This window comes from Tamandua tetradactyla, chromosome 4, assembly GCF_023851605.1.
Source record: "Tamandua tetradactyla isolate mTamTet1 chromosome 4, mTamTet1.pri, whole genome shotgun sequence".
In the NCBI taxonomy this organism is placed as follows: domain Eukaryota; kingdom Metazoa; phylum Chordata; class Mammalia; order Pilosa; family Myrmecophagidae; genus Tamandua; species Tamandua tetradactyla.
Genome location: NC_135330.1, coordinates 106,707,427 through 106,732,682, shown reverse-complemented (window position 1 = coordinate 106,732,682; position 25,256 = coordinate 106,707,427). Strand labels below are relative to the sequence as shown.

The 25,256-nt window shown below is 40.3% G+C and overlaps 1 protein-coding gene across 1 annotated transcript in view; it reads right to left on the bottom strand.

Annotated features, from left to right (window-relative positions):
- Window positions 1–25,256, bottom strand: part of LOC143679251 (guanylate cyclase soluble subunit beta-2-like) — a 63,131-nt gene that overhangs the window by 7,985 nt on the left and 29,890 nt on the right. Inside the window, exons 8-13 of the mRNA XM_077155824.1 lie at window positions 23,555–23,875; window positions 20,531–20,679; window positions 19,832–19,978; window positions 15,804–15,958; window positions 11,444–11,595; window positions 1,852–1,947 (exon numbers count right to left, since the gene is read on the bottom strand). Of these exons, the coding sequence (XP_077011939.1) occupies window positions 1,852–1,947; window positions 11,444–11,595; window positions 15,804–15,958; window positions 19,832–19,978; window positions 20,531–20,679; window positions 23,555–23,875 (1,020 nt within the window). The remainder of the gene's footprint in view (window positions 1–1,851; window positions 1,948–11,443; window positions 11,596–15,803; window positions 15,959–19,831; window positions 19,979–20,530; window positions 20,680–23,554; window positions 23,876–25,256) is intronic.

Below are 25,256 nucleotides of genomic sequence, written 5' to 3'. Positions count from 1 at the left end.
TTCTCCTGAGGAGAGAATGCCATGCAGCAGAAGTTCAAAATACGGACTTGTTCACCTTCCTGGAGCATAAAGTGGTTTCAGGCCTTGCCCAGCTGGGCCATCTGAGGAGCAGCCATGGGGAGTTAAATGGCAGAGACCTTGTCCCTTTGAATGGCATCATGGAGCCACAGCAGCTCCTTTTTCATCCCATCCTTTTACAGGTGAATCTGTAAGTTTAAGTACAGGAAGGTCTGGGGTTCTTGCCTACCTCTCACTGTACTTCCTACATCTCCTGTCCTCTCCATCCCCTTTCCAGACATATTGGCCTTCTTATTCTTCTTGAATGTGCTTGCATGTGCCTTAGAGCTGTGGGACTCCTTCCTCGAGATAACCATGTGGCCGCCTCTTTCTCTGCATCCAAGTCTCAACTCCCTCAAAGAGGTTTTCACTGATCCCCTTCACCATTACTCTGTCTTATTTTCTCCTTGGCCTTTATCACTCTTGGAAACAATCTCACTCATTATGCTATATGTTTTTTTGTCTGCCTCCCACTACAAAAATGTAAGCCCTCGGAAGGCAAGGGCCTCTTGTGTACATTTCAACTAGAAGCCGCAGATCCCAGAGGTGGGACCCCAACACTGCCTTCCCAAAGCATCGAGGGCTTTTCAAGAAATACTGCTGAAGGAATCCATGAATATGATAACTGTATGCTATCATGGCATTGGACAAGTAGTCAGGGCTTGAACACAGCCAGCAACAAGAGATTACAGGGAGGGGAAGAAAATGTGTTTAGGTAATGGCAGAAAGTCTCTTTTGAGCATCTCATGCTCCAGAATCCAAGATTCCACCTGACCCCAAGGCCAGAGACAGGGGAGTTTGGCTCTGTTTCCTTTCACCAGTAACTGAACATCAAACTCAGATTCTGAGGGATCAAGCTAGAGGGGAGCCTTCAGGCCTCAGGGTCAGCCCCAAAGCTCAAGGACCTGGAAGATATTCGGTTTAAAGGACATTGTCTAATAGCAATATACTGAGCTCTTTATAGGGATTATTAAGCTCTTCTAATGCTTTCCGTGGATCAGGTCATTGGTTTTAAGAAACGGTCTCTCTGGCCAGGGATGGTTTTGAGAAATGTATGGGCCAGGACCCTCTGTTACAGTCACACACTGCTGCTTCCCAGTCTCGTGAGTTGAACTCCAGGCAGATCACCTAACGTGGGTTTTCCAGAGAAGGAGAGGGCGGCAGTGGCTGCGTGAAGCCCCAGTGGCCAAGCGGAGGGGCTGTGGCTGCAGAGACTCAATGCACAAGCCCGAGCCTGGTTTTCCACCACTCTGCACAAAACCGCACGGGGCATGGGTCTCAGTCCTGAGAGGGGCTCTCAGGGAGCTGAGGGACTCATCACGGAGAGATACATCCCATCCTTCCCACCCCAGGGACAGAGAGGAGAAGGGATCAAGGGTCTGTTTCATGGTGGAGCCCACGCTCTGAGGTCTCCATATGGCCCCAGGCGAGGGGGACAGTGAGGAGGCACTGCTGAGGTCTACCTAGCAAGAGAAGCTTCATTTTGTGGGGACTAATAGGAGCATGAGAAGCTCTTTGGGGGCAGGGGGTGGCATAGAAGGCCCTTTCAGAAGGCAATGCCCCCCTACCTGGGACACCTGGGGTGGGGGAGGTAGGTGGGTCGGTGGCAGCTAAAAGCCAAAGCTTATTCCAATAAGTGAACAATGAGTCAGAGGAGTGAGCTCTGCTCCAGAACCAGGAAACCGTCCAGGCTGCCCCTTGCCTGGTCCTTCCTGCCCCCTGCACTGCACCTCAGCATCAGCTGATTCAGCTCAGCACTGAAAGTATTTTGAAACAAGCACTGGACGGACTCACCCTGTGCTGCGTCACTGCTGAGGGGCAGCTGCTGGCTGTCGGCGTACTTCATGACAGAGACAGTGATGCTGTCTTGACTACCTTGAGCCTTTTCTTCTGCAACAAAGCACAAAAGGAAAGAAGAGTGGAGTCAGAGGTACCCTCAGACTTCCCAACAGCCACGTGCATGGGTGGGGGGTTTCCTTGAAGATTCAGCACAAGCAGCCCCCTTTGATATTTCCTCCAGATGCCTGTCACATGAAGGACCAGAAAGTTGGGGCCACTGCCACCCCTGGGGATGATGACAGATATTTAATACATTTCATGGATTTGCCACTTAAAAGAGGAAGGAGCAAATGTACCTGCTTCTGAGAAAAAAGTGGGAGGAGAGGAGAGTGGTTGAAAGAAGCACTCCCCTTGGCTCCCTCATTTCTTTTTCTTGCTCCTTCTGGTATCCTCATGCTAAGATGGGGGAAAATGGGGGTACTCACTCCCATGAGAGCTGGGAAAAGTCCTGCAGAGGTTACCCCAGCTTTAGTGTGAGGTGGAGTTCTTAACTCTAACGGTACATTAGAGTCACCAGAAATTCATCTGGATCTCTCTCCTATTCCTTCCCCAAATCATCCCCAAAGCCAGTGTGCATGTGTCCTCTGGGAAATAATCTGAGGCAAAGGTGGAAAGAGTATTAAAATATAAAACTAATGTTTCTCAGGCAGTACAACAGTGGCTCAGTGGCAGAATTCTTGCCTGCCATGCCAGAGACCCGGATTTGATTCCTGGAGCTTACCCATGCCAAAAATCAAAAACAAAAACAAACTAGTATTCTTCCATCACTTGTTCTGAGGCATGTGACTTTGCTGCTTGGCAAGCAGTGACTGTCCGTGGGAGAAATCTCCCTCAGCCCCAGGCTACTGGGCTTACATTCTCACAACTTTTGGGGAGTACTTTCAGGACTGGAGTCTCCCCCTGAGAGTTTCTGGTTTCCCATTCTTGCTGGAACCCCAAGCTCTACACGGCAGGGAGATGGGGGAGGTGGGCCTCCGAGGGACAGCAGAGGAAGATGAGCACTCCTTTTCCCAGAGCCTGGAGGCTGAGGCTCACGGCAGGGTACCCAAGTCCCCGGGAATAAAGGGTGATGGAAAAGGCCTACAAGCACAGAGACAGCTTCTTCCTGGTGCAGAAAAACCCCAGGACCCTCCCTCCTTGAGGCCACACAGAGGCACCTGGCCTAGGCGGTCAGATGGCAGCTCGCATCAACCCTGAGTAAGGGGTACCTTTTACTAATTTGCACTGAGGCATTCACTGTTTTGGGTCTGGGGTAGGTAACCCTGCCTCTCCCCCTCTTTCCTCACCTTCTCTCCATGCTTTTGCTCGGGGTTTGTTGGGGTTTAAATTGTGTCTCCCACAAAAGGCATGTTCAGATCCCAATGTTAGGTCCTGTGGGTATGAAGCCACCTGTGAATAGGAGTGTTGAAGGTGTTATTTAGTCAGGTATGGCCCAAAGGTCTTAATCCAATATAGGTGAAGTCTTATAAGCAAGGGAAATTGGACATGGAAGAAAAGCCACAGGGAGAAGCCCAAGGATGGAAGCCAACAAAACCCAGAAGAGAGAGGAGAAGATGCTACCATGTGCATTGCCATGTGATGGAAAAAACAAGAAATCCCAATGATTGCTTGCCAGCTAGAAGATATCAACCCTGGGAAGAAGCAAGGCTTCTGGCCTCTGAATCTGGCAGGAGCCAATAAATCCCCATTGTTTGAGCCCAGTTATTGTGTGCTATTTATCTTAGCAGCCTAGAAACTAAAACAGGGTCCATACTGGAATCTTTAAATTGAGGCATGCTTATTCGATCTGAATTTGGGATTTGTAATTTTAACCCCATCTCAGACCTGAAAATGGGTTAGACTCAACTGATCCAAGTCATGTATTAGAATAGTGATTCCTAGACTGGAAAGTTTGGGAACCAACTGCAGGGGAATGGGAAAAATCAGTAAGGGCTGGAAACAGACACAACTTCTGAGCATGATTCTGCCCTGTTTTATTTAATGTCTCTAGCCTTGCCTTCCTCTTTTTCTTTGTCACATGGCATAACACCTTTTTCCCTGCTTCACTTTGTCCCTTTCTGACAAGAAAGGAAAGGGGAAAGGGGAAGAAGGTAAAGGAAAGTAGAAAGGGGAAAGGAAAGGAAACGTTACTATACTCCTTTCTTCTGAGAAAACTAGCAACCCTGTTGGAGCATGCAGAGGGCATGTTGGTGAGAGGGGTGGGTGATGTTGGGGGGTGGGGTGCCCAGAGCCTATGCTGGAGGTTCAGGGGCTAAACACTCTAATAAGGGTAGTTCCTGGCCTTTATGAGCCAAATTATTTCTACCTTTTTGTCTAGATCTTTCTATCTCAGGGTCTCCATGCGTCCCAAAACAGTCACAGCTCACAGGGATGTTAGGATAAGCTGCTGTTAGAGTGAAAGCAAGTGAAAACAAACAAACAAAAAAGATTCTTCAAATATACATCTCTTCATGGTAATGCCCCACCTTGAAGAATAGTAACCATAATATATGTGTCCCAAGGAGATGTCCTGCATATAAGCTGCATAATTGAGGAACTGTGTGCATGGAGATTTTCTTTTCTAGGTTCCTGAAGTAGTTAAAGATCAGCTGTTGTCAGAATGAATCTATTCCCTTCTCCTGTTTTCTTCAAGGATTCAAGAGGGTTAGCCTCCTGGTAAATTACAGTTTGCATGCTTTTGTAAGCTCCTGACACTCAAAAAATATCTGCCATATCCCTAGCTGCATACAAACTTGAGAAACAGTTATCTCAGGAAATAAATCCCAGAGTTAACATTTTAAAATATTAAAATAGACAGTGTGTGAAAAAAAGATTACAGAACAAATAAACAGGAATTGATGGCTCATCCAAAGGAAGGGCCAACAAATATCAAGGAAGAAGACCAGACTTTGGATATACCAAACAAAGATTTTTAAAAAATTATCTTCAATATGCTCAAGGAGATGAAGGAAACGACAGAGGAGGAAATAAAGGATATGAGAAAAATAATATAAACAATATGAGACTCTTGATAAAGAGATATGAATTTTAAAAGGGAACCAAACAGAACTACTGGAATTGGAGATCACAATAACTGAAATGAAATTTTCCAGGAGGGTTTCAACAGCAGATTGGAGCTGGCAGAAGAAAGAATCAGTGAAAGTGAAGAAAATTTAAATGTGTCAGGTTGAGGAGCAGACAGAAAAAAGAATTATAAAAAGCAGAAATAGCCTAGGAAGTGTACCAATTTGAGCACTGTGGAAATCCCAGAAGGAGAAGAAAGAGAGAAAGGAGTAGAAGGAATATTCAAAAAAATAAGGACAGAAAACTTCCCAAACTTAGAAAAAGACATGTATATGCCCAACGAGGAAGCCTAGAGAACGCCAAACAGAATACACTTACAGAAAACTATGCCCCATCACAAATTGGTCAAACTGTGAGACACAAAGGAAAGTGCTGAAAGTTGCAAGAGAAAGGCAACATATTAACATGTTATGTTCAAGGGAGTTCCAATTAGATTAAATGCCAATTTCTCATCAGAAACCATGGAGGCAAGGTGAAAGCGGGTTGCAATACGTAAAGTGCTGAGAGAAAACAATCACCATCTAAGAGTTTTATATTCAAACTTTCTTTCAAAAATGAGGGAGATAGGGGGTGCAAGGTTTAGTTCAGTGGTAGAATTCTTGCCTGCCATGAGGGAAAACCGGGTTCAAGTCCTGGCCCACACACTGCCCAAACAAACAAGCAAACAGAAAACCAAACCAAACAAAAATTCAACAAGTGGTGCTCCAATAAGATATACTCATATGGAAAAAGAATGAAATATGACCCCTGCCACACAGCATGCAAAGAAAAAAATGAGGGAGATAGTAAGACATCCCCAAATAAACAAAACCTGAAGGAATTCATTACCACTAGATTTGCCCTACAAGTAATGCTAAAGGGAGTTCTACAGGCTGAGAGTAAAGGACACTAGACAGTAGACTGAAGTGGCTTAAAGAAATAAAGACCTTCAGGAAAGGCAACTATAGGGATATTTATAAATTTATAAATGGCAGTACTATTGTATTGCATTTTATTGTATGGAACACCACTTTTTACTTCTCACAGGTGCTAAGATGAAAATACAAAAAAGTCATGATGAATTTATGGTTTTGGACATAATCTACACAAAGATATAATTTGTAACAAATACAAAAAAAGGTGTGGGCTGGAGTGGTTTAGGAGTAGTGTACATATATGCTATTGATATTGTATATATTAAGTTAGTGTCAAATAAAATATGATTGTTATATGTTTAGGATGTTAAATTTTAACCCCATGGTAACCAGAAGGAAAATATATGAAAAATATACCCAGATAGAAATGAAAAGGACTCAATATAGTACAATACAAAATCAAACAAATATGAAAGTAGGCATTAATGGAAGAATTGAGGGACAAAAAAAGGTATAAGACTTACAAGGATTAAAGAGCAAAATAACAGAAAAAGTCCTGCATTATCAGTAGTGAGCTTAAGTGTAAATAGCTTACATTCAAAAGTCAGAGATTGGCAAATTGGATAAAAAAATCGTGACCCAACTATACTATTTGCAAGAGACCTATTTTAAATTCAAAGACATAAGTAGGTTGAAAGTGAAATGATGGAAAAATATACCATACAAGTAGTAACTGAAAGAAGCTGGGGTAGCTATACTTTCAGATAAATTATACTGTAACTGTTACAAGGGACAGAGTCATTAAATACTGATAAAGGGGTCAATTCAAAAGGATGATGTAACAATTATAAATATATATGTACTGAGCAGCAGAGTCCCAAAATACATGAAGAAAATACTGACAGATTTGAAGGGAGAAATTGACAATCCTAAACTAATAGTAGGAGACTTTAATATGCCACTTTCAATAATGAATAAAATATCTAGACATAAAATCAGTAAGGAAATAGAAGACTTTAATGATGTGTCAAACTAACTAGATATAACACACACACACACATATACAAACATTTTACCCAACAACAACCAGAATACACATTCATCTCAATTGCACATGGATCATTCTCCAGGATAGACCATACCTTAAGTCACAAAATAAATATCAATATGTCCAAAAATACTGAAATAATACAATGTGTAGTCTCTGACCACAATGGAATGAAGCTAGAAACCATTAACAGATGAAGAAATGGAAAATTCACAAATAGGTGGAAATTAAACAATGTAAACTTTTAAGAAGTTTTTATGTGTCTCACTACATATATGTATTTCTCTCGATATACATACACACACAGAGAGGCAGATATGTCATATGTATATCATAGGATTTTTTTTTCACCACGTTGTTGTTTTGTTTTTTTTTTTTTTGTTTTTTGTGTATGGGCCAGAAATTGAACTCAGGTCTCCCATATGGCAGGCAAAAATTCTACCACTGAACTGCTGTGCCCCCTAAACAACATACTCTTAAACAACCAATCGGTTACAGAGGGCATCACAAAGGAAATTAAGAAATATATTGAGGCAAAATGAACGTGAAAATACAACATAGCCAAAGTTAGGGGATACAGCAAAGGCAGTGTTGAGAGGACAATTTATAGCTCTAAAGAGAAGAAAGATTTCAAATCAGAGTCCTAACTTCAAAACTAGAAGAACTAGAAATAGAACAGCAAACTGAACTCAAAACAAGCAGAAGAAAGGAGTAACAAAGATTAGAACAGACATAAATGAATAGAGAGAATCAAGAGAAGAAAAAGTTGGTTCTTTGCAAAAATCAATACAACTGGCAAGCCTTTAGTAAGACTGACAGAGAAAAAGAGAGAAGAACCAAATAACTAAAATCAGTAATAAAAAGGGGGCATTACTGCAAACCCAACTCAATAAAAAGGACTGTAAGAGGACACTATAGACAACTGTACACCAACATAATAGATAACTAAGTCAAAACGGATAAATTCCTAGAAACACCCAAATTACCCATAATGACTTAAGAAGAAATAGAAGATATCAATAGACTAATAATAACTAAAGAGATTGAATCAGCAATTAAAACCTCTCAACTAAAAAAGCCCAAGATGAGATGGCTTCACAGGGAAATTTCACCAAAAATTTCGGAGGAATTAACACCAATGCTGCTCAAACACTTTTAAAAAATTGGAAAGGAGGGAACACTCTGTAATTCGTTCTATGAGGCCAACATCACTGTTATACCAAAGACACATAAAGACACCACAAGAAAAGCAAATTACAGACCAATGTCAATAATGAATGTAGATGCAAAATCCTCAACAAAATATTAGCTCACCAAATCCAACAGAGCATTAAAAGAATTATACACCATAATCAAGTGGGATTGATCCAGGGATGCAAGGGTGGTTCAACATAAGAAAATTAGTTTATGTAACATAGCATATTAACAGAACAAAGGGAAAAACACACAATCATCTTGACTGATACACAAAAAAAGCATTTGACAAAATCCAGCACTCCTTCTTGATAAAAAAAATAATAAAAAATAAAAAACCACTTAGAAAACTAGGAATAGAAGGGAACTTCTTCAACATGATAAAAGGTATATATAAAATACCGATAGCTAACATCCTATTTAATGTTGAAAGACTGAAACATTTTCCTCTAAGATCAGGAATAAGAAAAGGATACCCAGTGTCACCACGTGGTATTGGAAGTTCTAACCAGAGTAACTAGGCAAAGAAAAGAAATAAAAGGCATCCAAATTGGAAAGGAAGAAGTAAAACTTCTCCAATTGCAGAAGGCATAATCCTATATCCAGAAAATACTGAGAAATCCACAACAAAGTTCTGAGAGCTAATAAAGGAATTCAGCAAAATGGATAGATACTATATTAAAATGCAAAATTAGTCATGTCTCCATATACAAGCAATGAATTATCAGAAGAAGAAATCAAGAAAAAATTCCATTTACAGTGATAATTAAAGACTCAAATACCTAGAAATAAATCTGACCAAGAATATAAAGGACTTGTACACAGAAAATTACAAAACATTGCTTAAAAGAAATCAAAGAAGACTTAAAAGGAAGGACAATCCATTTTCATGAATTGGAAGACAAAATATTACAAAGATTTCAATTTTACCAAGAGAATTGTACAGATTCAATGCAAAATTTCAACATCCTTTTTTTTCAGAAATGGAAAAGCCAATCATCAAATTTATATGGAAGGGTAAAGAGCCCCAAATAGCCAAAACCATTTTGAAAAAAAGAATGAAGTCAGACGCCTCACGTTTCCTGATCTTATAATTTAGTACAAAGCCACAGTAACCAAAACAACATGGTAATGGCACAAGGAAAGACATAAAGATCGACAGAATAAAATTGAGAGTTCAGAAATCAGCTCTCACATTTATGGTCAACTGATTATTGACAAGGGTGCCATGTCTACTTATTGGGGAGACAATAGTCTCTTCAACAAAGGGTACTGGGAAAATTGGATATTCATATGCAAAAGAATGAGAGTGGACCCCTACCTCAAACCATACACAAAACTCAGCTCAAAATGAACCAAAGGACTAAATATAAGAGCCAGAGCTATGAAACTCTTAGAAGAAAATTAGGGTAACATCTTTAAGATGTTGTGTTGGGCAATAGTTTCTTAGATTTTACAACCAAAGTATAAATAAAAGAAAAAAATAGATAAATGGGACCTCATCAAAATTAAAGATGTTTATGCCTCAAAGGACTTTATATTGAAAATAAAATGGCAGACTACACAATAGGAGAAAATATTCAGGAAACCACATTTCTGATAAGAGTGTAATATCCAGAATATAAAAAGAATTCCTTCTACTCAACAACAAAAAGACAAACAATCCAATTCAAGATGGGCAAAAGACTAAATAGACATTTATCCAAAGAAGATATATGAGGGGCCAAAAAGCATATGAATAGATGCTCAACATCATTAACCATTAGGGAAATGCAAATCAAAATCATAGTGAGATAACATTTCACACACACTAGAAATGGTTATTATTTTTTAAAAATGGAAAATTGCATTGTTGGAAAGGATGTGGAGAAATAGGGCACTTATTCATTGCTGGTAGGAATGTAAAAGAGTGCAGTCACCATGGAAGACAGTTCGGCAGTTCCTCAGGAAATCAGGTATAGAACTACCACATGACCCAGCAATCTCTCTACTAGGTATACACCCAATAGAATTGATAGCAGGGACTTGAACAGATGTTTTCACACCATTGTTCATAGTGTCATCATTCACAATTGCCAAAGATGGAAGCAACCGTGTCTATCAACCAATGAATGGATAAATATAATACTGTATATGCCTACAATGGAATATTATTCGGCATTAAAAAGGAATGAAGTTTTGATATGTGCAATAACATGGATGAACCTCGAAGACTTTATGCTGAATGAAATAAGCCAGACATAGAAGGGTTAATATTAAATGATTTCACTGATATGAAGTAATTAGAATAAGCAAATTCATTGAGTCAGAATCTGGAATACAGGTTACCAGGAGATGGGGCGGAGGTAATCAATAGGGAGTCAAGGCTTAAGAAGTACAGAGTTTCTATTTGGAATGATGAAACATTTCAGTAATGGGTGATGGTGATGGTAGCACAACATCATAAATGTAGTTAACAGCACCAAATTATATATTTAAATGAGGTTAACGGAGAAATTTTATGTTATATGCATGTTACTGGAATAAAAATTTAAAAAATATCCATAGAACTGCACAACACAGTGAACCCTATATTAAAACATGGACTGTAGTTAAAACAATTATAAAAATGTACTTTCATCACTTGTAACAAATGTTCCCCAACAATGAAGTTGTTAATAATAGGGTGGTATAAGGGAACCCTGTATTGCATGCATGATTTAAAAAGGTTGGCCTCCTGCTGTTGAGTTTCCCTTCAGGTAGCATTTCCCTTTTAACCAGAGCAATGGTCAAGGGCCCTGAGCTCATGGGATGGCTCAGCCTTGCAGCTGATGGAGACCATCTTGCTGGATTCCACCTTCTTTTTTTGAGCACCTGTAGCCAAGCAATGATCCCTGCTCAGCTTAGCACCGGTTGTTGCATCCTAAACTCCTTTCTTGTTGCCTTCCCTGGAGCTTACTTAGTGAATCATGAATTCTGCCATTCTCTCCCATTGTGGAGGTCAGCACACCATGAGGAAGGGGTAAAGTCAAGTGCGTGAGGCAAGGCTGTTCTGGAGTCTCCTCTGATGCAAGAGCAGAGAAGGGGAATTCTGAAAATCATTCTCCAGCAGTAGTAGAGGTTGATGGGGAAAGGTCCTTTCTTGGACAAAGAAGAACTTCAAAAGCTAATACATCTGGAACCCTTTAGGCTGGGTCCTTTGGCCCAACTCAATATAGTCAAAATCTGGAACATTATAATGTTCCAGTGAAATGATGAATGGTTGCTCTGCTCCTCAAGTAGCTTTTACCAGGCAGCAGGTTGGTGATGAGTGGAAGTAATATCTCTATTGGTCCTGTAAACCCATGGAGCACCTATAAATAGTAGGAAAAATATGCAGGACTAATAACAAGGTTCTCTTTGTGCTTACCTTTCTGATTAGGAAGGTTTTTAGGTCTCCCCATGATCTCATCCTCGGTGGCATTCAAGTTCTGGATCAGAAAGTAAGTGGTCATTTTTCCTTTTCCTTTCACTTCAATTTCACCCCTTTCGATTATTTCAAATCCTTGATTTTCCAGGGCTCTGCACAGAGAAGGAAATGTCAAAGGTGGCAGGTTTGTAATTCAAGATTTGGAAGGAAGAGAGATTTATTTGGTGCAAAATTTATATTTTGGGTAATACATCATCTAATTTAACTTCTATGGTCAGTTTATTCAAACACCATAGTTACATGGAATCTTGAATAGGGCAAGAGATCTTTTTGGCTTGTACAGGTTAGTGTGATGCCCCAAAACATCCCAGAGTAATTCAGGCAGAGAAGGAAAAAATATTTGCAAAGTTACCCTTGGGGGCTGGGGAGAAGAAGGAAATATTCAACTTCCCTATCTGGGGAATTCCTGATATTCTCACAAGCAGTGGGGACAACCAATTCAATAGGCTGAGCCTTTGATCTTGGAGTTTGCCCCTATGAAACTCATTCCTGCAAAGGAGAAGCTAAGCCTACTTATAATTATACCTAAGATTCATCCCCAGCTCTTTTTTGTTGTTCTGATGTGGCTGCGCTCTCTAAACCAACTTGGCAGTAAACTCACAGCCCTCCGCACTACATGGGGGAGTGAATCTCCCTGGCAGCATGGGACAGGACTCCTGGGGATGAGTCAAGACCTGGCATCATAGGATTCAGAAAGCCTTCTAAAGGAGCAGGAGAGAAATGAGACAACAGAAAGTTTCAGTGGCTGAGAGATTTCAGAGTTGAGAGGTTATCCTGAGGTTATTCTTATGCATTATACAGATATCCCTTTTTAGTTTACGGTGTACTGGAGTGGCTGGAGGGAAGTACCTGAAAGTGTTGAACTGTATTCCAGTAACCTTGATTCTTGAAGATGACTGTATAACAATATGGCTTTTACAATGTGACTGTGTGATTGTGAAAACCTTTTGTCTAATGTTCCTTTATCCAGGGTATGGACAGATGAGTAAAACAATAAGGATGAAAAACTAAATAATGGGAAGAATAAGGGACAAAAAAATTGGGTAGACTGAAATACTAGCGGTCAGAGGGTGAGGTATGAAATATATGAGATTCTTCTTTTTTCTTTTAATTTCTTTTTCTGGAGTGATGCAAAAGTGCTAAAAATGGTCATGGTAATGAAGACACAACTATATGATGATAAAAAAGCACAGCATGATTTGTTTTAAAAAGTTTATCAATAACAGTAACAAAAGTTCCACACCAATGCAAGATGATGGTGGTGAAGTGGTGTATGGGAATCCTGTATTTTATGCATGATTATTTTATGCACTCACAAAATAAATAAACAAAAATTAAAAAAAAAAGATTTGGACACAGTGCAAGAGAGTGGTGAGAGAGAAGACTGGGAACCAGGTCACACAATAGAGGTGCCACAGGCAGAGGGAGGAGAGAGGACCCACCGTGGCCCTGTACCCTACCCCACTGCCTTTCCTTCCTACCACACATCCCTCATACATCAAAATTAGATGTGCAGCTTGCACACTTCTCCATGCCATGTTGTCAATGCCTGTGTATACAGCACACCTTGAAACAGGCTCCTTGGATGTCAGCACTTTTCTTTGCATCTTCCCCAAGCCCCCTGTCCACCCCACTACCTGAGCTCATCCTATCTGCTTAAGCTTTCATCATTTCTGGCCATGAAGACTCTGAAGAAGAAGAGTATGAGGAGACTACCATGAACTGAGATAGAGCTGTGTATAACCACAAAATGCTTGTTCACTTGTGTATTTACCATACTGGAAGCTGAGTGGCATTGCAGAAAAATCACCAAACCCTATAGATGAGTGATGTTTCAAATTCACAGTCACCTGCCCCGCTGGCCTCAACCCTACATCAAGCCTTTACTTGTTGCTGACCAGATTCACAGATATTTCAGACTTTCACCATGCTTTTCCCATTTCCCTATTGGCCTCCTGCTCCCCTTACTCTCAAGTTGATAACTATGCCTCCTATTTCATGACCCTTACAGCCATGAAATCACAATTGTGACAGGTAAGATTCTGCAGCTTCTCCTGCCATTGACTATAATTGCCCTGTCCCCAACCTCCTTTTTCTTGTTCCAGGGCACTGCTCCATGCCCCTGTCACCATCCGCTCCCACTCCATTGGCCACCCCTCTTCTCTTGTCTTCAACTCCCCTCCATTTTCATCTTCCCCTCAGCCTGCTCACAAGCTCAAGTTTCTCTGATCCTAAATAGAAGCCAATGCACAACTTCTCACTTAACTATCTCCAATTTTAATCCCAAACAAACTCTTTCATCCATTTTTCCTTCTACCCAGCATCTATCCTCACCCACCATTCTACTGAAACAACTTTTGATAATGACCCAAGGCTCTCTGGTGGGTATTTTTTTCAGTCCTTGTTACTATATTTGATACGTATCTTTTCAATTCCTCCTCCCTAAAACCATCCATAAGGGTGCTTCTCACCCTGGACACTCCTGGTTCTTTTCTGACTCTTCCTTCTTTTGCCTCCTACATGGACATCTCTTCCTCCACCCGGCATTTAAATATTGGTACTGTCCAGGGTTTCATGCTTTCCACCATTCATCTCACACTGGATCCTTCCCCAGGTGATCTTATTGACACTCCTTGCTTTAACTGCCACCTCTTTGTAGCTTACTCTGAGTCTGTAACCCCAACCTTCTACTCAAAGTCAATGACACCCAGCAGTGAACTCATCCACTGCCTCTTTGAACTGGCTGTTCATCCTCTTTGTCCAACCTCAATCGGATATACTACCGTTCAGGCATCCATTCACCCAGCATAGAGACCTGGCAGACATGCAAGGCTCCTCCTTTTTTCAAAACCCCAGTTCCTAGCAAATACCGAATGTAGCTGATTTTACTTTTCCCAATAGTTCCACCATCAACATTCTGGTTCAGATCAAGCACCTAACAGGTCTTCTCTTCCCAATTTCCTGTTGTTCAAATCTGTCCTTCACAGGTACTCTAGTACGGTCAGCGTAAACAGGACTCTGGCCATGTCATTGTTTCCAGCCGGTACTCCTGAGGGTATTTCCTCACCTACACACAGTGCATAAAGCCCTGTCCTTCACGAGGGCACACACAACCCTCACCACTTTTGCCTTCATATTGTCCACCCCTGCGGAGCTAAATTGTTCACACACATTCTACTCCTCTGCTTGTACTGCTTGTTTCTCACTCCCAATACCTGATTCTTGGCTAAATGCTACTCTTGAGCTCATTATTCAAGATTCAGCTCAGAAATCTCCTCCATAAAATCTTTCCTGTGGGTAGGCATGCTTTTCCCAATAACCCTCGGCCTGGAAGTCTATTAGTTAAAACGGAGGATCTGGAGCCAAACCTTTGGATTATATCCAGGTCCTTCTCCTCACTAGCCTAATTGTGACCTGAGGCAAATCATTCCCCTTTTTGTACCTCATTTGTTCTCATCTGTAAATAGGAACAATAATGCATAGTATTTACCTTCATAGTAAATGAATTAACCTATGTAAAAGAACTTAGAACAGAATGGGGCCTATATTGAGCGTGAGTATCACATTATGCAAATTTCCATCACTTTTTACATAATTATCTGTGAATATTTTTCTTCTGGCACTACACCAAGGCTCCACAAATTTTTTCCCTGAAGGGACAGATAGAAAATAGTTTAGGCTTTGCCGGTCTCTATTAAATTACTCACCATTAACATTGTAGCACATAATCAGCCATAGACAATATGTAAACAAAAGAGAATGGATGTGTTCCAATAAAACCTTATTTACAGGTGGGCCGCGGTGGCTCAGCGGGCAAAGTGCTTGCCTGCTATGCCGGAGGACCTCGGTTCGATTCCCGGCCCCAGCCCATGTAACAAAAAACGGAAAAACAAAATACAATAAAACAAGAAAATGTTTAAAGATGTTTCCCTTTCTTCCTTCCTTCCTTCCTTCTCTCTGTCTTTCCTTTAAAAAAAAAAAAAAAAAAAAAAAAACCTTATTTACAAAAACAAGCAGGAGGCTGGATTTGGCCCCTGGGTTGTAGTTTGTCAATCCCTATACTAGACCAAAAGCTCCTTAAGAGCAAAAACTATCTTACCATAGAGGCTTAGCAAGTATTTATTGGCTGACAAATATCTGTGGTAAGGTAGCGTGGCATGGAAGAAAAAAAAATCTGGATTTCTCTGCCACTTCCTCCCAGCCCCATGGCTTCTAGTTATTCTTGCTGAGAAGGCACTCTGCAAGTTCTGGAGGGAGAGAGAGACCCAGGAAGAAGTAATAACTGAGTGACGAAGACTACCTGCAGGCTGTGGGGCTGAGGTGTACTTTGTTGGGAAGTCCGTGGCTCTCCATCCTAGAAGCCGTGTTCACAGTGTCACCAAACAGGCAGTACCGTGGCATCTTGTCTCCAACCACACCCGCTAAGACGGGGCCAGTATGGATTCCCACTCTGATCTGTATGCAGAGAACCTCAACTGAAAAGGGAGCATCCAGTCCTCTTGATTTTATTTTTAAATTGAGGCGTAATTCACACAAAATTTTTTTTAAAAACACAGATTTTAAGCATTTAGCTCCATGCGTTTTGACAAGTGCCTTTACGCCTATAACCACCATCCAAAAGAAGACATTGAATAGTTCCATCACCTCACAGAATTATCTTGTGCTCCTTTCCAATTAATCCCCATCCCTCCTCCAAGAAGTAATCACTTTCTTATTTCACGAAAGGTTATTTTGCCTTTTCTAGAACTTTATATAAATGGAATTCAGACTGTTTTGTATTTGGTTTCATTTACTCAACATAATATTTATCAGATTCATTTCTAGTGTTGTGTGGATAATCAGTTCACTCTTTCATTGCTGTTAGAGTTGTCTTTTGTTAGAATGCAACACAATTTGTTTATCCATTCTCCTCTTTGTGAACACTTAGGATATTTCCAGTTTGAAGCTATTATAAATAAGGCTGCTATGTATAAATATTCTTTCCCAAATGTGCACATTTGTTTTCATTTCTTTCAGGTAAATACTTTGAAGTGGCTTTTCTGAGTCACAGGGTAGATGTTTATGTAATGTTACAGATAAAAAACCAAACTGCCCAACAATTCTCCAAAGTCGTTGTAACATTTTACTTCCTTCAATAATGTGAGACTTCCATTTGCCCCACCTTCTCACCACCATTTGGTCTTCTAGTGAATGTGAAATGGTCCGTCATTGATGGCTAATGATGCCAAGACCATTTCATGTACTTGTTGCTCATTCATATATCTTCTTTTGTGAAAATCTGTTCATTGTCCATTTTAGAAATTGGGCTGTTTATCTTCTATTGTTAGTATGTAGGAGTCCTAAATATATTTTGGGTATGTCATATATGTATATGTATTAAAATATTTTCCAGGTCAGTGGTTTGTATATTCATTTTCTTTAATGACCTGACATTTTTAATTGTGATGATTTTTATCATTTTTCCCTTTTATGGTTAATTCTTTTTGTGTTCTATCTAGGAAATCATCACTTACCCCAAAGTCAGAAGTTCATCCCCTCTGTTCTACCTTCCTGATTCTAGCTTTTATGTTTAGGTCCATAATACATATGAAATTAATTGTTTATTTTAAGAACAATTTCTTTTTAAAAGTTTGCTTTCCCCATTGAATTGACTTTTGTTTTGGTCAAAAATCAATTGGCTTCAAATGTGTGGTCTGTTTCCGGACCCTCTAGAGTGCTCCAAAGATCTATTTATCTATCCTTCTGCCAATTTTTCTCTGTCTTTACAACTGTAGCTTCATATTAAGTCTTGAAATGAGGTAGTATGCAAGTCTTCCAATTTTGTTCTTTTCCAAGATTTTTTAAACTATTCCAGAGCATTCACAGTCTACATGTTAGAATCAGTTTGTCAATTTTTTCAAAGGAGTCTGCTGGGATTCTGATTAGTATTCCACTAATTCTATAGATCAATTTGGGAAGAATGGGCATCTTAACTATATTGAGTCTTCCAATCATGAATACAGCATATTTCCCCACTGAAGTACATCTTCTTTAATTTCCTAAGCAGTATTATGTGCTTTTCAGCACAGAGTTCATGCATGTCTCTTGTTAGCTTTGTTCCTAGCAACTTAAATTGTCTTATTTTGTTTTTATTTTATTTTCCAATGTTTTGTCCTTAGTGCACAAAAATTTAATTGATTTTTATATACTGTCCTTGATTTCTATGACCTAGCTAAACTTATTTATTAGATTTTGTAGTTTTTGTTTTGTTTTGTTTCATTTTTTTGTAGTTTGTGAGAGCTTTTCTAGGTGCACAGTTATCCGGTTGGTGAATAATGATAGTTTTACTTCTTCCTTTCCAATCTGTATGTCTTATATTTCTTTTTCTTGCACTTTTTACACTTGATAGCACTTTCAGTACCCTTTGACTAGAAATGGTTGTCTTTGTGTTTATCCTGCCTGGGTTTTGCTTAACTCCTAGACATGTGAGCCAAATGCCTTCATCAATTTTGGAAATTTCTTAGTCATTGGTTCTTCAAATGTTTCTTCTGCCCTAGTCTCATTCTATTCTCCTCCTAGGACTGCAGTTGGACCTGGTAGTATATTTGCTATTGTTCTACCTATCAATAATACTCTTCCATTTTTTTCATTGTTTTCTTTTTTGTGTTTCTATTTGGATAAAAGTGAAATTCCCTCTGCTGCTGTGTCTAGTCTATGCCAAGCCCAGGAAGTGAATTCTTAATTTGGATATTATGGTTTTTCATTTCCACCTAGAAATTATGGGAAATATATATACATATAAAATTCCCAACTTTCTCCTGAAAGTTCCCATCTGTTCACAAATGTTCCTCTTTTCCAGCAGATCCTTTAAAACATTTATGTTATTTATCAGTGTCATTTTCTAGACACTGTCTGATAATCCCAATGTCTAGATTTGCTTCTCTGGGTCTGCTTCTATTGACTATTTCCCTACTCTTAACCAAGAATTGCTAACATTCTTCCCTATTTCCTTCTTGGTAAATCCACCATGAGATTTTCCAGAAATTTCTTGCTTAATTTCATTCTTATTGGTGTAGTGTCCTTTTCATCTCTGTTCTGTGCCCCTCTCTCCACCCTTTTTGATTGGACCTTCTTCAATGGGTGGGTTTCAATCTAGCACCAATCATCTTACCTGGAGGGATTTAATAAATATAACTATATAAAATACATACATATGTATATTATTTATATTTACACAGACATATATTTTCGATTATTTTTTCTTTATTGGTTTATCTTAGAATCCTTTAACTGAAACACTCATAACTTATCTGACCTCATCTCTACTCTGACCTCATCTCTACTCCCTCATCGCCTCCCACACCTGATTTTTTATTTATTATATGTTTTTTTTAATTCCACAGGTATGTACTGTGTGTTGACAATGAATCAAATATTGTGGACATTCCATGTTTGCCTTGATTTAGAAGACTGCCATGGGCCCCCGAATCAGGACCCACACTCTTTCTTAGCCTCTTTAAGAACCCGTGGTAAGGGTGAGCGGGGCATACTTCAGAATCTCCTGGAAAAGGGTTAGAATTTGGAAAAATATATTTCATCTTACAACTGGTTTTATTTCCTTTTTATCAGCTATTTAAGTTATTTTGAAGTTCTGAATGACATGAAGTGGGGAGGGGTCTAAGCCATTTCAGAGGACATTGGCTTTTCATCTCCAAACTATCCAACTTTTATAGTGTGAACAAATGTCCATACTTGGAAGAGTAGCTTTCTGGGAGAAAGGCGAACAGATGTCTCAGCTAATGACCACGTGCTGCAAGGCAGGCTATTTTGAATATCTTATGGCATCAGAGTATCTGGCTGCTATCTGGAGGCAATTTCACACCTCAGCCTAAGTTCTGAACCTACCAGACGGCATGTTGGATACACATTTTCCCTAAGCAGGGGAAAATTGGCTATTCTGTAAAGCTGAACCACTTGTTGAAATCCTTGAACAACAACAACAAAAATCAGGAATTATAAATAGACTAGCTTCTAGAAGGGTTGAAACCTACAGGATAATGGGAAGGTGTACTCAGCTCTGTCCTAAGTTAACAAAGAAAGCTAGCAGTGAATCACATGAAAATCCCGACCCCTAGAAGCCTCTTCTGAAATTTGAGAGAAGATGGGACAGTAATAGTCCTACTAATATTTCTGTTACTTAGGAAGATATGCAAGAGAAGAGAAGAATTGGGACGATTTACCCATTTTAATTATTATAACATACCCATAACCATCTGAACAGACAAATGGAATTCTACTTTTTTTGCATGAAATGTTTGGTATTAATCAACCTTCTCAATAGCTCTCTACCTGGATGGGTTCTCCAGTCACAGGATTCATCACCTCTCTTGCAGAAATTCTCATCCCCAAGGCAAAATTAGCCACTCTTTGAGCATGGCTTTCAATCGGCACTGGTACACCCCCTACCACCATGTAAGCATCTCCTATTGTTTCCACCTGTAAAGGAAGATTGCATATTCAGAAGGTTTCTTGTGCACAAAACATATCACTAAATATTGTTGTCATTTGCCACATATTGACAAAAAGACCATGTTGAGGTTGTAATGATTTTCTAGGGATATGAGTAGCATGAGGAAGGCTATGAGAAGGAAAGTATTTCAGGAAACAATGAGAAGAGAAACAAAAGAATATTTTTGCTTCTGAGGAAAACAAATCCCAGAGAAGATGGAGCTCCTGCAGTAGTCATATGATGTTATATGTTAAATAAGATATTATTTGGATTAGAATTTCTGTTGATCTGAAGGAATGGGAGAACCATTCTCTGGGAAGTGTTTGCCTGTCAAAGGCATCAGAGCACCATCTTAGCACTGGGTATTATAAAGCATTCCAAGAAACAAACTAAAATACCTCCACTTCCCTGGCAGCTTTGCCTCCTCATCTCACTCCCAACCCTGACCATGAAGACATAGGCAAAGGAAGACTTCAAATGAAGTTCCTGCCTTGCTTGAGCACACTATAATATCCACCACATAGACCACAAACACTTACTTTGTAGACATCGTGGACACTGGTTAATCTGTCAAACCTGGAGTACATGGAATTCAACATATTCACTATTTGGATAGGTTCACAGGCAGCACAGATGTTAGTAAATGTCACCACATCACTAAAAAGGATCGTGCAGGTTTTAAATTCTCCTGCAACAGAAAGCAAAGATCAGTGATAACAATGGAGAAATTCATAATTCTATGAATTCTGGATTCAAGTAAACTTTGGGAACCAAACCTGCCTGGGAATTGGGTAAAGAGCTGGATGCTATTCTCCACCAACTTGGCAGATATTTACTGAGTGCCTCCTCTGAGCTAGTCATCACACTAAGAGTCTTACATCCTTTAAGGAGCTCCCAGTCTGGTAAAGGTGACAAATGAGTAAATAATCGCAATATGATGTGACAAGTGCTGGGGGATACAGAAATGAATCAGAGTGGGCACTGCCCTAGGGAGAAGTCCCTAGCAGGCAGGCCACAGCAGAGGTCTGAACTAGAGGGATCAGGGCCAATAGAGACTGGTGGCCATGAAGTAGAAATCCCCTAGCTTTATCTGACTGGGAGGCCAACATATCCTCAGGCTCAATACTCCCTCCTAACTAGTCTCCCTGCTTCCATTCTTGCTAATTTCCAAGTAGCCAAATGGTCTCTTTAAGTCACATCCCCCCCAACTCTGCCTCTAGTCCTCCTTGACAACCCATCCTACTTAGAATAGAATACAAGGGCCTCACTCTGGCTAACAAAGCCCCTTTTGATGTGGTCCCCCACCTTCCTGACCTCCTCTCTCCTTACTCTCCATCTCACTCTTTCCCACTCCAGCAACACTGGTCAGCTTGATGCTTCTTGAGTATGAGAATTGCCTCATGCCTGAGGGCCTTTGAGCCTACTATTTCCTTTGCCTAATTTGCACTCTTCTCAGATATCTCTGTGGCTCTTTCCCTCATTTCTCAACTATAACCATCTCAATGAGAACTTTCTTGCTTACCCTATTTAAAAAACAGCCCCTGTACCCTTGATCTCCTTAGCTTCATCTCTCTATCCCCTCTCTATAAGACTTATGAGGTGTGATAATGTCTATTTCATTGTCTATTTGGTTATTGTCTCTCTCTCCCACTGACATAAAAGCTCCATGAGATTAGGGACCTATCTGTTTGGATCTCTGCTGTGTCCCCAGCATTAGGGCAGAGTCTGGCACATAGTACATGCTTAGTAAATACTTGTGGAGTGAGTGAATTGAGTGACTCCTTGAGCACAGTGTGGGGCCTTCCTTATTACCTATAGTTCTGATAACTACCTCCTTCTTGTAATGCTCCCTTTCCTTTGGATTCTGGTGTACCATTTTTGCTTAATAGTTCTCCTACCTTTCCAATCTCCTGGTTTGACATCATTCATTGGCTTTTCTTCTTTCTTGAATAATATACATTCCCTAAGGTACCATACCCAAACGTCTTTTCTTCTTATTGCATACCCTCTAGATGATCTTCTCATCATTCATAGAATCTATGATTAAACCAACACCTGATATACAACCCAGCCCAGAATTTCCCTTGAGCTCTGCCCACAATTTCTAACTACATTTGTTTACACTATGTGAGAGATCCCACAGGTATTTCAAACTCAACAGTTCAAAAGCAGACCTTATCATCCTCCTCCAAACCTACTCTTCCTTCTGGCTCATTTTCAGGATAAAGCAGCACATCTTTCCATGCTAGAACCCTAAGAGTTACCATCAACACCATTCTCTTGCCTTCCCATCGTATCAGTTAAGGCATCCGCTGAGTCTTACTCAGGTTTCTTTAGCTCAGACCCTTAAACGTCCTTGGATGGGCTTTCTGGCTGCCTCCCTCTAATGCACTCCCCAAACTGCAGCCAAAATCATCTTTATAAAATGAATTATGCCACATCCATTTAAAGAAAAGTACCTTCATGAATCCCCATCACCAGCAAAATAAAAGTCAATTTCTTTTTCCATGAAATTGGGCTTAATCACAATATCACCAGAGCCTCAGCCTCTCATCAAACACAACTTTCCATATACACCCCCACGCTCTAGGGACAATGCCCCATGGCATTTACGTTCATGTCGCCTTTCCTTTGCCTTTGCTATCCTATTTTCCAGAAATGCCCCTCCCTTCCCTACCTGCTAAGATCTGAGGCCCAACTTAAGTGCCACACTCTTTATAAAGGGCTTCAATACCCGGCTTCACCCTTCAGCTTCTGACACTTATTATTAGCCATGGCACTTTAAGTGGTGGAAGGAGTATGGAGTTGGGAATCAGATGGACTTATGGTGGAATTCCAGCTCTTTTACTCATAAGCTTGGGGTGAATATCAATTTGCTTAGCTGAACAATGTTGATAATGACATATCCTGTGTAGAGTTGTTAAGAATGTTAAACAAAACTGCATATGTAAAATGAATAACACAGATCCTGGCACAAGAGTTGCTCCTTAATGCATGTTAATTTCTTTCCTATTGGCCACCCCCACCCTCCACTATGACACACTTCCCAGGTGGAATCATAATTTATTCTGTACATATCTGTCATACTCCCAAGGCTTTGAACCTCTTTGGGCTCCAGCATCGTGACAAATGGGAGTGAATCCAGAGAGAATGTGGCATCCTTCGTTCTCCCAGAAGGGTCCAGAGAACCCCCCTGTGATTGGGCTAATTTGTGAGTATACAATCTCCCATTATAGTTTAGAGTGCTTTCAATGGTCACTGAAGAATGAAACCAGACTCAGGATACACCCTTAAATCCTTAGAGAATTTGATATATGTGTAAGCTCATTGGCAGGCACTTTTATTTACTCCATATTTCATTCCCACATTATTTTTATTTTTCTCAATTTAAAATGAAGAAAACTGAGGATATGCAGGTTAAGTAATTAGCCCAAATTCATGTAGCTAAACATAACAGATCCAGATGTCAAATCCAGACCTCTCTGACAACAAAGTCTGTCCCCTGACCACTAGGGCATGGCCTCCTGCTTGCAGGCCCCCAGGAGGGGACAGGGATGCCATACCTGCAGCGACCTTCCTGCCCTCCCTCAGCTGGTTGGCCACGTGTTCTGGCAGCATGGCATAGAGCAAGGTCTCGGTTTTCTTCTTCTCCAGGGCCAAGTGCTTGGACAGGACACGCAGCTCCTCCTTCTTCCTCTCCAGCTGGTTGGACAGCTCAATCTCGGCCAGTCGCTGCTGGTTCAGGAGAATAAGATCCCTGGTGGTGTCGTGGGGTGCAATGTCGGAAAGGTGCATCCTACACTCCTCCAGCTCCTTCAGGCTGCGGAGCTTGGGGGAGCACATGTAGATCATGCACTTCATAGAGCCCATCCAGATCATTTGACCTTTCAATCACAGAGAGAAACACAGCACTGTCACTCATCCCCAGTGGGATCCCAATGGCAATGAGTGTAACTAGTAGGCAGCTGTAGGAAACAACTTTTAGAGTTGTAATTGCTCCCTTTGGAAAATCATCTGAAACATATAAACTTTTATCTTCTTAAAACAAGTATGGATGCCTAAAATAAGTATTTAAACTGTGCCAATGACTCAACATCAATATATGCAATATGTATTACTCTACTGTATTATTTATAATTAAGCCCTGGAAATAGCAAGGATTTTTAAATTAGACTTTATAGGGTTTTGATTTTTTGGTTTAACTTTTCTAAATATTCTCACACTATTTGTCACATCTTAATATGTCAGAACATCAATCTTTAGAGGTTCCAGTGTTCTTTAACCATCCTCCAAACTTGTTCCAATGAGTCAGTTGTGGGTTTAAGGAATGGATAAACGTGTTTGTCTTTAGTCAAAAACATTTGTTTTCAATCAAAATAAATTGATTCTGAGGGCAGGCTTGAAGAACTCTTCCTTGATTTAAGAGCATGAGACTTTGCATGTATTTTCTGTCAAAGGACAGTTTAGAAGTATTTGGGGACTGATTTGTAAATTTTCCACTCTATTTTGTTTGGTTGAAATAAGCAATCTTTGAAAATTACTTGACCCAGAGGCAAACCCCTTTCCAGATTTTTCCTGAGAAATAATTAACAAAAGTAACCACTTGAAGCCCTTAGGGAATGAACTGAAGTGCGGAGGGCAAAAGAAGCCAAAAAGATAAGTGGCTGGTTACACTGCCAACTGTATACTACTCTTGTCTCTCTAAGGAGGCAAGATAGCAAAGTACTTAAGTACTGGCCAAAGGATAAGCGGGTGGCCCACCCATCTCATTTCCTCTTTCTGGGGCACACTGTGGGACTACATTTCCCAGTCGGCCTTGCAGCTGGTCCAGGTGGTCACATGATCTGGTCTAGCCAATGGATAGAATATGGTAGGCATGAGTTCCACTTCCTGGCTGCAGTGGGTAAGGATCTGGGGTGGCTATCCCACATTCTACCTCTCACTCCTCTTTTTTTTGTAAACTTTTGTCTTTATTTAATTGTCTTCAAGAATTAAGGCTACTGGAACTCAGCTCAACAGTTTCAGGTACTTCCCTCCAGCCACTCCAATACACTGTAAACTAAGAAGAGATATCTATAAATGCATAAGAATAACCTCCAGGGTAACCTCATTCTCTTTGGAATCTCTCAGCCACTGACACTTTATTTTGTCTCATTTCTCTCTTTCCTCTTTGGCCAAGAAGGCTTTCTCAATCCTTTGATGCCAGGGTCCAACTTATCCTGGGCTATCTATTCCACATTGCCAGGGAGATGTACACCCTTGGGA